This window comes from Nothobranchius furzeri, chromosome 5, assembly GCF_043380555.1.
Source record: "Nothobranchius furzeri strain GRZ-AD chromosome 5, NfurGRZ-RIMD1, whole genome shotgun sequence".
Classification (NCBI taxonomy): domain Eukaryota; kingdom Metazoa; phylum Chordata; class Actinopteri; order Cyprinodontiformes; family Nothobranchiidae; genus Nothobranchius; species Nothobranchius furzeri.
The window spans coordinates 53,305,080-53,319,435 of NC_091745.1; the positions used below are offsets into that span (position 1 = coordinate 53,305,080).

General features: G+C 37.9%; 3 protein-coding genes across 3 annotated transcripts in view; 1 reads left to right on the forward strand and 2 right to left on the reverse strand.

The window, feature by feature from the left end:
• bckdhb (branched chain keto acid dehydrogenase E1 subunit beta) overlaps positions 1–14,356 on the reverse strand; it is a 156,525-nt gene that overhangs the window by 25,811 nt on the left and 116,358 nt on the right. The gene's annotated exons all lie outside the window — the stretch shown is intronic.
• LOC139070117 (uncharacterized) lies at positions 44–1,372 on the forward strand. Its single transcript, XM_070551779.1, has 3 exons — positions 44–198; positions 285–492; positions 908–1,372. Exons 1-3 carry the CDS (start codon positions 44–46, stop codon positions 1,370–1,372), a joined length of 828 nt encoding a protein of 275 aa, XP_070407880.1.
• LOC139070119 (coiled-coil domain-containing protein 106-like) lies at positions 3,067–7,481 on the reverse strand. Its single transcript, XM_070551781.1, has 4 exons — positions 5,933–7,481; positions 5,414–5,572; positions 4,484–4,690; positions 3,067–3,758 (listed from the first exon to the last, which is right to left on the reverse strand). The coding sequence occupies exons 1-4, from the start codon at positions 6,063–6,065 to the stop codon at positions 3,439–3,441; spliced, it is 819 nt and encodes a 272-aa protein (XP_070407882.1). The 5' UTR covers positions 6,066–7,481; the 3' UTR covers positions 3,067–3,438.

Sequence of the window (14,356 nt, forward strand, 5' to 3'; positions counted from 1 at the left end):
TTTATCTCAATATTTATTTGTTTTTTAATATAATTTTGTGATAATGTTTATAGGTTCATTTATTTACCTCACTTTTTGGTTTGTTCTCAGGTGCTGCAAAAGAGCAAGTCATAGAAAAGTCTCCAGAACAATTAGAACTGGCTCCCTCTTTGAGAAATCAAAATCTTCTCTTTTCAGTTGGATGAAGTTCATCTACAGGTAGCCTGTGTGTATAAATGTCAACAGGAATAGTAGTTAATATTAGGGCCTCAGTGAGTTTTGACTGGTTTTCATTTCTGTCGCAGATTTTCACAAGGGCTCTGGCTCAGGCAGATAGATATGATTGATGATGATGTGGCTGGCAGCTCCAAAACATTAAGTGCCATGGCAAAGCGTATTCGACATGTCTGCATCGGTGCAATGGAAAGACACAGAGTAAATAAAGGGCACTGTCTTGGTGGTCACAAAGAATTTGTGGTTATGGATGAAAGCTGTCTCCGTCATCAGCGAAAGGTTGTAAACTCTCAGACCACTCTGTTATTATCAGTCCAGATCTGAACATGTCCCCTAAACATATAAGTTTTAAGTTTTTACCATTACATTTAAGAATCAATATAGTAAAACTGTTACAACCAAACAAAAACAATCTGTTAATAAACATATTATTATATCAATTACTATGATGATTTGAATCACTTGAGTCAGAATTTAACTAAATTAAAGTTTGTAAAAGTAGACAATCAATCCATAAAGGAAATGAATGACAGAAAACAGCTTTTTTATTCAACATCTTTGTCATGCTGTTAATAAAGTTTAAATACAATTTACTTTAATAACAGCAATACAATTAAAATGTTAAGATGCAAACTGCATTTAAGAATATACTTTGTAAATGTTCTGTTTAACCTTAATCTTTTTTAATTTTCAGTATGCACGTGGACGCTTCGGAAATGCTTGGAAAAGAAAGAAATGGGTCTTTGGACTGATGGGAGTGAAAGACAAAAGGCGAAGGCTCGTGTTAAAACTTGTAGAGAAACGAACGAGGCGTCACCTTGTTCCTCTGATCAGACAGCATGTTAAGTCGGGTAGTGCCATTATCAGTGATGAGTGGAGAGCCTACAAGAATGTCTTGACAAACATGGGGTACAAACATTACACAGTAAATATCAGCAGGTGGTTTGTTGATCCTCAATCGGGCAGTCATACACAACATATTGAAAGAGCTTGGATGACAATTAAAGGACATATTCGCAGACTAAGAGGAAATCGTACAGAGATGTTGTTGGAGGAACATCTTAAAGTTCTCGAATGGTCATCTTGGCTTGGTTCAAAACATCCTGATGGACCACTGGGACGCTTATTCAAGGACATATGGAAATCATTCCCAGTTTAACCTGAATCTCTTCTACAACAGTTTTTTTAGGGAGGGGGGTATTTGGTGTGTTTGATGAGTTTGGATGTTAAATGTGCTACACTTACAATACATGACCATTTTTGACAGTACATAGTTTGTACAAATATTTTAAGCATTTAGTGTAACTCTGAAGTTTAACAAATTTAAACATTTAAGACAAATTTTTGGTATTTATAAATGTTTATTAGTCATTAATGAATAAAGATATGTTTTACACTCTACAATAAGGCTCCAGTTTGTATTTATAAATGTTTATTAATCATTAATAAATAAAAACATGTTTTACACTTTACAATAAGGCTCCAGTTTGTATTTACAAATGTTTATTAATCATTAATAAATAAAAACATGTTTTACACTTTACAATAAGGCTCCAGTTTGTATTTATAAATGTTTATTAATCATTAATAAATAAAAACATGTTTTACACTTTACAATAAGGCTCCAGTTTGTATTTGCAAATGTTTATTAATTATTAATAAATAAAAACATGTTTTGCACTTCATAATAAGGCTCCCTTTTGTATTTATAAATGTTTATTAATCATTAATAAATAAAGACATGTTTTACACTTTACAATAGCGCTCCCTTTAATCATTGTAAGTATTTATAATGCAGTTATAAGGTACATTAATTATTTGCCCAAAACTTTGTTTACAAATGCTAATAGTGCTTAAAAGATAGGTCCTTAGTTTGAAATGTTTAATATATGAAGTCTAGATAAAGTACATAAGTCAACAGATTTGGTTCACTATTTGGCAAAAAACTAGTAGGTTTAGTCTCTTTCTCACCCTTAATTAATGCATAATAAACATTAATTAGTCATATATAAGGCATTATAGATTGATTAATAATACATTTATAAACCATTTATTAGCCATTCATAAGGGAGCCTTATTGTAAAGTGGTACCGCTAGGGTACCACTTTACAATAAGGCTCCCCTTATAAATGGCTAATAAATGGTTTATAAATGTCTTATTAATCAATCTATAATGCCTTATATATGACTAATAAATATCTATTATGCATTAATTAAGGGTGGAAAAAGACACTAAACTTACTAGTTTCTTGCCAAATAGTGAACCAAATCTGTTGACTTATGTACTTTATCTAGACTTCATATATTAAACATTTCAAACTAAGAAACTACCTTTTAAGCACTATTAGCATTTGTAAACAAGGTTTTGGGCAACAAATAATGTACCTTGTAACTGCATTATAAATACTTACAATGATTAAAGGGAGGCTTATTGTAAAGTATAAAATATGTCTTTATTTATTAATAGTTAATCAACATTTATAATTACAAAAGGGAGCCTTATTGTGAAGTGTAAAACATGTCTTTATATATTAATGATTAATAAACATTTATAAATGCAAACTGGAGCCTTATTGTAAAGTGTAAAATATGTCTATTTATTAATGATTAATAACCATTTATAAATACAAACTGGAGCCTTATTGTAAAGTGTAAAATATGTCTTTATTAATAGTTAATAAACATTTATAATTACAAAAGGGAGCCTTATTGTAAAGTGTAAAACATGTCTTTATTTATTAATGATTAATAAACATTTATAAATGCAAACTGGAGCCTTATTGTAAAGTGTAAAATATGTCTTTATTTATTAATAGTTAATAAACATTTATAATTACAAAAGGGAGCCTTATTGTAAAGTATAAAACATATCAGTGTTTATTAATGACTCTTAAACATTTTTGAATGTAAAATGAAACTTTTTTAGTATGAAACTAGTTAACATTTATTTATAACCAGTAAACTTTTTGAAGACTAGGGGCCTTACTATGAAAAGTATAACAAGCTGCCTTATAACATTAGACAATACTCTCTTAACAAGTGCAGTTGTTTTGGTTACACTTAGAACACACAAAACCTTCAAAACAAAAATGACAAGAAAAATCTTTGTTGTGTGGAAACTCAACACATAACTGAACAGATCGTTAAAAAATTACCAGTTTCACACACATCTGTTCTATAGCTAAATATGCTGAAACAGAACAACTCAGATAACTGGGTAGGCTTTCAGACAGACTTGCCTCTTCGAATTGGAAGCAAAGTACCATCAGCCTTCATGCTTTCTATTTTGTTTTTCACTTCATCATTGCTTTGAATCTCTTCCTCACATCGCTTAGCAAAATGGAGTACCGTCTCTCCACTGGGCTTGTTGGAGATCAGCTCCTGGTAAACAAGAGGAGCTGCGATAGCGAGCTCAGCAACTGATGCTGTGGACACAACTGTGTTTCTGTCAATCCCATGCTTCTGAAAAGCTTTGGACAAGGTCTTCATCTTTGGAAATGTCTTGAGGGACTTGTATCTCTGCACAATCTCACTTGGTGTTCGGACTGAGAATCAAATTAAAACAAAGAAAACTGTTAGAAACAAATGCTCATGGCACACAATACAATCTGTTACTATAATTTACACACACATGCATATACGTGTGTGTGTGTGTGTATGCATCTCTAAAAATGTGCATCAGTCCAAACCTTATATTCAAGTTTGGTGTCAAATACAATGTAGTTTGAAGAAAATATTTAAATGGCAATTTTATCTCCAAAGAACATATCTTCTAGCCTGGCCTGCCAGACTAGACTTCTGCACAGAGAGTCTGGTAACTCACAGGCAGAGAGGCACATGAGGGGCGGGATTAGCCAGCTCAAAAATAACCAATCAAAAAAAAAAAAAGGTGGAAATGCCAACTGTACCATGTGACGCTGTAGTTTGTTAGCTGTAGTAAAAAATGGAGCCTGGTAATGGCGCAAACATCTTTCTTTAGAAGAAAGATTTTTAGCGGTTCTTGTTGTGGTTTCAAAGACATGTCCAAGTCATTTGCAACAGAGGAAAGAGCCGTGGTGAACTCCGCTTCAGACATAATTGTTTATGAGAAATTGAGCTTCACTGTGTGTGTGACATACGCTGCTCAGTGATGATTGGTTTGGTTAGCATTTTCAGGGGGGTGGGGTTATTTACATAGGAGAGTTACCAGACTCTTTCTCTGTGCAGAATTCAACAGAGGAGGAGTCTGGCAGGCCAGGCTACATATCTTCTGTACAAGTATTTTGCTCACCACGCTGCCGGAACTTCTTTTCCTCCTTCTTGTATTTCTTGGCTTTTGAATGCTTGTTTTTGAATTTGCGTTTTTGCTTCTTTGGGGGTGAAGATGAGGATGAGGATGACCACTCAGATGATGCAGATGAAGATGTAGGAGATGAATCCAAGTTTTCAGAAGGATTGTTGATAAACGTATCATTTAATGGTTCGTCTTTAGGTTGCGCTGCAGAAAAAAATGGATGAATTTAGAATTTTTTTTTAACACATATCAGGTAACACAGAGTGAAACAAACATGCAAAGTAGCTGCCAATTTCATTTCATTACACAATGGATGATTTTGTCAGCTTATGTGCTTTGACAGAATGAGAACGATGCACCCTTCTGAGTGAAATAAATATAAATAAATATACACGTGGCTGGGCAAATCTAATTTTTGTAGACTATGGAATAATAAAATAGTATAATGACTGAGTGTTGTTGTCCAATACAACATTAAATGTCAATAATTGGCAGTAATTACCTATTACCGTGGTGTTTAAAGGAGAAAAAGGGGAAAACTAAGTTGCTGGTACTAAGCGATAAAGTGACACAACTACAAACCATCTAAATGAACACTTTGATGTCGAAATGTGTATTTTAAATTAATTATTAAAGTATGTAAATGAAAATGTATTTATTTGTGAGAGCACAGACAACTGTAAGAAAACAGATACTAAACAGATACTAGGTAATGGCATAATACATGCCAATTAATTAATCAATAGGTTTAGACCCAATTAGAACAAGTTATTTTTAAGATTTAACTGGCATAACACCAAAGGGTAACTATTTTTTTTATCAACACAGTGACAATAAGGGATCTTCATGTATATTTATACATTATCTGATGTTTATCACAATAATCTAAAATTAAACAATGTTTATGAAACTAGTTTAGTGTCATACTTGACAGAGATGATAGCTGACTTCGGAGGAAATCCCTCTCTCCTTCCAGTTCTTCAATCCTCATCTTTTGCCACTCCAGTTTCTCCTTAAGAAAAGCAACTTCCTGTCTCTCCTTATTAAGAAGCACAGTTGCAGTAGGGGCAAGGCCAGAAGAAGTATCTAAAAAAACAAAATTTAGACACACATTAACAACAGTAGCAGAATCTCTAATCTAAACTAGGCAAACTAAATGACAGCAGAAACAAAAATATCTACTTTAAATGGTAACAATACAAATGTAAAAAAAAAGTTCTGACACAAACACCTGTTGTAGAGCTGACACTTCCAGAACAAAATAAATTATTCCTCCATGTTACCACACTGGGGTTATTTATAATGATATAAATGTATATACATAAGCTAACTATTAAAAACTATAAAACTTTGTGAGGTTTCACTTTCGAAATAATTAATAGTAACAGAGTAGCTAGGCAATGTAGCAGCTAAATGGTTCGTTGTTAGCATTAAAACATTACTCACTATCACGTTTCTCTGTTGACAGCGTTGGTTTAGTGTTAACGTTATCCAGTCGCTGCTTTTTGTTTTTCTTTGAACGCGTGCTGACCGCAGGTGTCGCAGTGGAACAGGAATCTTTCTCTTCAGGTCCATCCATGGCGCTGCCGTAGCTAGCTAGCGTCAGTCCGTGTCGGCTTGACTGGTGGATCAGCCTGAGCTCCGACGCACACCGATGGGAGGGACTTCCGTGTTAAGATTTACTGTGATTGGATGTTTGCACTAAGCTCATCTCTGTATGGTTAATTTTCGTTTTATTCCCTTTGGCGCAACGGTGGCTAGTTTTCATATGCAACCTAAAAATCCAGCGGGAAACGCTTCATAACTGAGTCCAAGGCACTATAAGAGGTGAGCAAATTGTTTTATTTTTTGTATGCAGGGCTGTTCTTTTAATTATAAGTCAGTTTTAAATATTACTTTAGCTGATGAAGAAAAATCAGTTTTAAGAATGAAAATGTTTTGTGTAAATGTAGCATGTTATGTATTAACTTAACTAAATATTCTTGTTCCTGTTGTGTTAGCCATTTTTACATTTTTCTTTGAAAATTATTAGCATTTACAAGTTTGCTTGCAGGGAAGAGTAGTCATAAATAATGATAATTAACGTTATATTTATTAAAAACCCATTTATCTTTCTTTTTTTGGTCATTCTTAGTACGTCAACATAATTATAAATTCAGGTTTTTATTTAGCAAGTGTTACTTCCTGTTGAGCTGTGTATTGTAAAAAGAAAAAAACAACACAGGTTATATTGTTATATACAATAGGTTGCAGAGGCAATACAGTATGTGCTGTGTTTTTTAAGTAAGTTAAATAAACTGGAACTAGAAATGTTTAAATCTTGATTTTTTTTTTTTGCGTGTGTTTGAATTTTTTGGTCAAATTAATGGTTTTACATTTTTCCTTGACTTTTCAAAGGATGCTTCGAGAATTATACAAATACTTGATCTGTTGCTATATCAGTGACCTTTTTTTTTTACCAATGACATTCTGAAGATACCAGTATTTCAGTGTAATAATATAATTAAATAAATCTATAATTTTTCCTACTAGAATGCCTCTTGGGATGAAGTTGCACACTCATACAGAGGGAAAACAAACTAAAAAGAAGACTCTGAGGCTGATTAAATGGCTGCAAAAGAAACACCTTCTAAAGAAGAAGCTGAGATGCCCTGTTTGCCACCATAAGATGAAAATGATATCTGTGGTCAAAAAAGACCAATTTATGTGGTATGAATGCATGATAATGTAGAACATTTAACATCACATTCTGATATTAAAGGCAGGGTACGTAAGTTGGAATTGTTAAAATAATTTTGACCATCTGACCTTGTTCTATGAGAAAATGTAATCTTTTATACTTTATTTTTCTCCTAAGTCCCTCCCCTGGCTTTACAGCTAAACTAATAATTTCTGCAAGCCTACCACATTGGCCAATAGCACTGCATTTCAGATGTTCTCTCGCTTGACTCGGCTTTCTCTGCATGTGCACGTTAGGAGGCGTGGCTTTCGGCTCATTCAGGAAGGCCAGGGATAGAGCAACAGCCCTTCAAATTTTAAAAGCAAGACACAGTGCTAACTTTATCTCAATATTTATTTGTTTTTTAATATAATTTTGTGATAATGTTTATAGGTTCATTTATTTACCTCACTTTTTGGTTTGTTCTCAGGTGCTGCAAAAGAGCAAGTCATAGAAAAGTCTCCAGAACAATTAGAACTGGCTCCCTCTTTGAGAAATCAAAATCTTCTCTTTTCAGTTGGATGAAGTTCATCTACAGGTAGCCTGTGTGTATAAATGTCAACAGGAATAGTAGTTAATATTAGGGCCTCAGTGAGTTTTGACTGGTTTTCATTTCTGTCGCAGATTTTCACAAGGGCTCTGGCTCAGGCAGATAGATATGATTGATGATGATGTGGCTGGCAGCTCCAAAACATTAAGTGCCATGGCAAAGCGTATTCGACATGTCTGCATCGGTGCAATGGAAAGACACAGAGTAAATAAAGGGCACTGTCTTGGTGGTCACAAAGAATTTGTGGTTATGGATGAAAGCTGTCTCCGTCATCAGCGAAAGGTTGTAAACTCTCAGACCACTCTGTTATTATCAGTCCAGATCTGAACATGTCCCCTAAACATATAAGTTTTAAGTTTTTACCATTACATTTAAGAATCAATATAGTAAAACTGTTACAACCAAACAAAAACAATCTGTTAATAAACATATTATTATATCAATTACTATGATGATTTGAATCACTTGAGTCAGAATTTAACTAAATTAAAGTTTGTAAAAGTAGACAATCAATCCATAAAGGAAATGAATGACAGAAAACAGCTTTTTTATTCAACATCTTTGTCATGCTGTTAATAAAGTTTAAATACAATTTACTTTAATAACAGCAATACAATTAAAATGTTAAGATGCAAACTGCATTTAAGAATATACTTTGTAAATGTTCTGTTTAACCTTAATCTTTTTTAATTTTCAGTATGCACGTGGACGCTTCGGAAATGCTTGGAAAAGAAAGAAATGGGTCTTTGGACTGATGGGAGTGAAAGACAAAAGGCGAAGGCTCGTGTTAAAACTTGTAGAGAAACGAACGAGGCGTCACCTTGTTCCTCTGATCAGACAGCATGTTAAGTCGGGTAGTGCCATTATCAGTGATGAGTGGAGAGCCTACAAGAATGTCTTGACAAACATGGGGTACAAACATTACACAGTAAATATCAGCAGGTGGTTTGTTGATCCTCAATCGGGCAGTCATACACAACATATTGAAAGAGCTTGGATGACAATTAAAGGACATATTCGCAGACTAAGAGGAAATCGTACAGAGATGTTGTTGGAGGAACATCTTAAAGTTCTCGAATGGTCATCTTGGCTTGGTTCAAAACATCCTGATGGACCACTGGGACGCTTATTCAAGGACATATGGAAATCATTCCCAGTTTAACCTGAATCTCTTCTACAACAGTTTTTTTAGGGAGGGGGGTATTTGGTGTGTTTGATGAGTTTGGATGTTAAATGTGCTACACTTACAATACATGACCATTTTTGACAGTACATAGTTTGTACAAATATTTTAAGCATTTAGTGTAACTCTGAAGTTTAACAAATTTAAACATTTAAGACAAATTTTTGGTATTTATAAATGTTTATTAGTCATTAATGAATAAAGATATGTTTTACACTCTACAATAAGGCTCCAGTTTGTATTTATAAATGTTTATTAATCATTAATAAATAAAAACATGTTTTACACTTTACAATAAGGCTCCAGTTTGTATTTACAAATGTTTATTAATCATTAATAAATAAAAACATGTTTTACACTTTACAATAAGGCTCCAGTTTGTATTTATAAATGTTTATTAATCATTAATAAATAAAAACATGTTTTACACTTTACAATAAGGCTCCAGTTTGTATTTGCAAATGTTTATTAATTATTAATAAATAAAAACATGTTTTGCACTTCATAATAAGGCTCCCTTTTGTATTTATAAATGTTTATTAATCATTAATAAATAAAGACATGTTTTACACTTTACAATAGCGCTCCCTTTAATCATTGTAAGTATTTATAATGCAGTTATAAGGTACATTAATTATTTGCCCAAAACTTTGTTTACAAATGCTAATAGTGCTTAAAAGATAGGTCCTTAGTTTGAAATGTTTAATATATGAAGTCTAGATAAAGTACATAAGTCAACAGATTTGGTTCACTATTTGGCAAAAAACTAGTAGGTTTAGTCTCTTTCTCACCCTTAATTAATGCATAATAAACATTAATTAGTCATATATAAGGCATTATAGATTGATTAATAATACATTTATAAACCATTTATTAGCCATTCATAAGGGAGCCTTATTGTAAAGTGGTACCGCTAGTTTTTTGTTACTAATAAAGAACCTGGCAGAATACGGTGGAAAGCTGGACTTGAGGACTTCTTCAGTATTTTTCAGCTTGTAAAAAACATAAATAATAAAGACAGAGAAGAAATTCGGAGAACAAGCTTTCTTGTTTCTTTTTGTTGCTCTGATGGACAGCTCTCTGTTTTGCTGGATCTACAGCTTGTGTTTCTTGCATCTGGTTTCACATGAAGACATTCCTGTTAAAGTTTATCAGCCTGATTCTGATAAAATTATCAAATAAAATAAGATTTAGCACTGCGTTGGCTCTTGTTTCAAACCGTCGTAGAAAACCAGCTCCAAAGTTTGATTATATTTGCAGTGCAGTGGCAACCTAATTTTTTATCCAGTAAAATCTGTTATTTATGTCTGAGTTTGAATAACCAGGGTTTTTAGAAAAGGGTTCACTATAGGAGAAGTATGAAGGTTTTCCACATATTGAGAATGCAACTAAAGCCTCTTTTATAAAACAATGCCGTCAATTTGCCACAACGCTGAGCCGGCATAAGGGAGCCTTAGGTTGTTTATAAGTGGTCAGACCGTGGCAGTAATGTGGCGTAATCGTACCCTTTTTACAAAAGATTATGCAAAGGCTGTATAAATGGGGTATGGAGGCAATCTCTGCGCTGTCACAGACTTCTGTTTATCTTGGACATAACTTGCTTTTTAATTGCGATCCAAGCTGTGCTCATTAAATTTTTTTACAAGACCACTCCTGTACACACCCTGGCGGCAGGATTACGCTGATTTGCCGGCACGGTGTGTCTTCTAAAAAGAGCTCAAGCAGAACTCTCTTTGTGCTTCAACCTTTAATGACCAGTATCAGAACAGTCATGAGAAACATGTTCTTTAATACTTAACATTCAAACTCTAACTATGGAATGATTACAGAAATATGGTGACACTTTTTTTTTAACCGTGTCCTGTCTGGCTGTGAAGCAAACAGAATTGATGTCTGAATGCTGGTAACAAGCGTTACAGATTTACTCTCAGGTGGAGCATCAAAGCGTCTGCTTTTAATGTCACGTCTGATACTTAAAACTTTATTGTTATTGTTTTTGAATGCTTTGTAATTCCGACCAGACACGGAGTCAGAGGTGAAAGAGAAAAGAAAAGACAAGAGGTGGGGAGATGGGGGGAAGGGGGTTGGGGGGGTGGGGTTCACAAAAATAAACAATAATTAACAAGAGTCTGCTTCTAGACCTGCAGAAAGAGAAAGGATAGAAGAAAAATGGGACACACAACAATACATCAGGAGCAAGCTATCACTGCGTCAACCTGATGATGAAATATAAAATCAACATTGTTTAACTGAACAATCACACGATAATAAATCATAGTGCATTTAGTGGCAACAACAGCCTTGAGACAAGTGTTGAACGTGCCCAAGCCCATACTTTTGAGAGCACCATGTGAGCACCTGTGTATGTACACGCACTTGTTTATGTAAGGTTTCTCTATAGGAGCGTCCAATAGAGAGTGTGAGGGACCACAGATCCGCCCCCCAAAGATGTGTAGGAGACGGGGGGAGCTCCAAGTCCTAGAGATCCAGGCACTGCCCCAGAACACAGGAACCCCAAGGAGACTGCAACCAGAAAGGCCCCCGCCCCCCTCGAGAGGCACAGAGGATCGCCCCGGGGGGCCACAACCAGCAGCCGGCAGAGTCCCGGGAGATATCAGCGGCAAGCCCACAGGCCCGCCCGCAGCCTCCCACCCCCTAGCTGGCCGAGCCCGGGACCCAGCGACCCGGGACCCAGAGGCGACCACCCCCGCTGGGGACCCAGCAGAGCCCAGGGACCCAGACCCGACCAGGCAGCCACCGGGATTGATCAGGCAGACACCAAAGATCTTAAACCCCCTGACCCGGGAGCCACGAACACTCAGGCAGACCAAGGCACCACACCCCACACCAGGTGTGGCAGGGGGAGGGGAGACGAAGATCTATATCATAAAAAGAAGTCCCAGGAGAAGAGAGGAGTCAAAGGCCCCACCTGACATTTAGTCATACACAAACACAGTCACACACTCCCTCCCTCATGCTCACACATGCACATACAACCAAAGACTTACAAAAATGCATGCCGGACACCCACTCATGCTCCCCATACACACCCTATTCATTCTGGTCCCGGTACTGCTGCACATTGGGTACAACCATCTCCGGTTACCAGAGTTTGACCCTTTCTGCTGGGGTGCTGATGAGCAGGCTCCCCCGCCCAACGCTGAGCACAGCAACCCACCACCCCAGACCCCAACCAGACGGCCAGATCTCCCTCCTAGCCTCCAGCCCCAGGAAGCCAAGCAACAACAGAGGTGTGCTAAGACCCCTAGTCTCCCTCCGCCTGCTCCAATATAGTGTTGTGTGTTGATGAGGTGTATTCCATGGCTGTGGTGAGCGGGCAGTGCGGGCATTGTCTGGCCTATGCCAGCTGATGCCACCGCACCACCCCACTTGCACCCACAGCCCTCGGTGTCTAAGTGCAGTTTAAAATTGGAAGTGGGCACCGGCACTCGGGAGGAGGCTGAGAAATCCCCCTGCCAAGTGCCGTTGAATGTGCTCACTCTCAAGGCCCTAAGTGTGTGTTTGCGTGGAATGTCTTTGGTGGAAGTGTATAAGGTGCAAATAAAATTGGGGGGCAGGTTGCCACAGGAATGCGGAAATGGGGTCCATACCTGCACTCCCTGACTTGTCCACCCCCCAAGGTCCTACGTGCATGTTTGTGTGATGATGTGAGGGAGCAGGAGGAGAAAAATATGCGGGGATGGGGAGGAATGGCTGGTTGGGCTTAGCCCTCCAGGGAGCCAGCTCCCCCACTGGCCCCAATAGGCACCTCCATTGTCAAATTGCCACCCAGGGCATGGAGACCCCAGCCCATCCTGCCAGGGCCCAAAGCAGCAGAATTGCAGTGCCTCACGGAGTCCGAGGGCACCAACCCAGCCCCACCCCAGCAGAATATCTATGCCCATCCCTGCATTTGCACAACTTCCAGAATATATAAGACATAAGACATCCAGGTAAGGTTGGGTCCTCCCCCTCCTGGACCTCCCCCTCCCCTGTGATTGGACAGCAGAGGAGCCACGGTCTACCCGAGGCCCCTGAACCTGGGCCAGGCACTGCTGCATGCGCCTGCCTTCTTCCCGGCAGCATACATGTCAGGACCCGACCCCCAAGGCCCCGCCCAGATCCCCACACGGGGCCGGCCACCCCCACACCCCGAGCCCCCAGGCCCCCACCCAGACCCACCGAGGGGCAATGCAGCTGCCAGGCAGTGACCCATGGCCGCCGCCAAGACCTCCAAGGGGCCCCACTCACAACCACCCCCCGAGGCAACCCAAGCACCTCCAGAGGGGGGCAACGGCCCCCCAGTCCCAGACACCCCCCAGTGAACCCATCTCCAGGGAACATCCAGATACTCCAAACTCAGACCCTCCACCCCCCCACCCACATCATCCCGCAGGACAATATCAATGGTCCCCCATCATCGCTATGTGATGGAACCAATCAAAGGAGCCCAGAGAGATTGATCTGAAGTGGAAGCAGAGGCTAAATCAAGTGTAATATGATCTAACAAAAGATTTTTATACTGGTTAATGCAGAGAGTTTCTCTATTTTTCCAATTCAAGAGGATAGTTTTCTTAGCAATGCATATGGCAGTCAGAACCACGTGAACCAAAGATGTTTCAATCGGGACATCGTCCAGGTTTCCCAGTAAACAAAGAGAGGGGGAAGTTGGGATATGACATTTCAGAAATTTTGACAGATCCTCACATACTCTACCCCAAAATCCCTGGACAGGTGGACAGGACCACAGCGCGTGAATGTAATTGTCAGGAATGTTGTTTGTGCAGTGTGTACATGTGTCAGATGATACAAACCCCATCTTGAACATCCGATGACCTGTATAGTGTACTCTGTGTAGAATTTTGTACTGAATTAATTGTAAATTGGGGTGTCTGACCATTTTAAAAGTTTTTAAACAAGTTTGGGACCAGAAGTTCTGGTCAAAGCTAACTGATAGATCCACCTCCCATTTTTCAATAGGGGTTGCAATTTTATCGTCTATTTTGGACAGTGTCTTATATACTTTAGACAGTAGTTTGGGGGGGGGGGGGGGGGGGGGGGTTTGAGATTATATAAGTCAAATACCCTTGGTGGTGTATGTAATTCTATTTTATTGAGCTTAAATTTTTGTTTGACTACAGATTTAATTTGGTGATATTCTAAAAAGCTATTCTAATCCATTCCAAATTGGGAGACTATTCGATTAAATGGGATGAAGTCCAATCCTTCATATATGTGTTCCAGGTATAGGATTCCTTTATTTTTCCAGTCCGGAAGGTTCATCATTTGGCTATTTAGCAAAATGTCAGGATTATTCCAGATAGGTGTCCGTCTGCATGGTACTAGTGAAGACTCTGTAATTTTTAGATACTCCCACCATGCTGTCAGAGAGGTGCTGATACTAATACTTTTGAAGCT

Coding starts and splice junctions, on each gene's coding strand:
- LOC139070117 (XM_070551779.1), top strand. CDS start 44: ATGTTTATAGGTTCATTTATTTACCTCACTTTTTGGTTTGTTCTCAGG. Junction 199..284: donor TGGATGAAGTTCATCTACAG/GTAGCCTGTGTG, acceptor TTTCTGTCGCAG/ATTTTCACAAGGGCTCTGGC. Junction 493..907: donor GTCTCCGTCATCAGCGAAAG/GTTGTAAACTCT, acceptor TTTAATTTTCAG/TATGCACGTGGACGCTTCGG.
- LOC139070119 (XM_070551781.1), bottom strand. CDS start 6,065: ATGGATGGACCTGAAGAGAAAGATTCCTGTTCCACTGCGACACCTGCG. Junction 5,573..5,932: donor GTCAACAGAGAAACGTGATA/GTGAGTAATGTT, acceptor TTGTTTTTTTAG/ATACTTCTTCTGGCCTTGCC. Junction 4,691..5,413: donor TCAGCTATCATCTCTGTCAA/GTATGACACTAA, acceptor TTTTTTCTGCAG/CGCAACCTAAAGACGAACCA.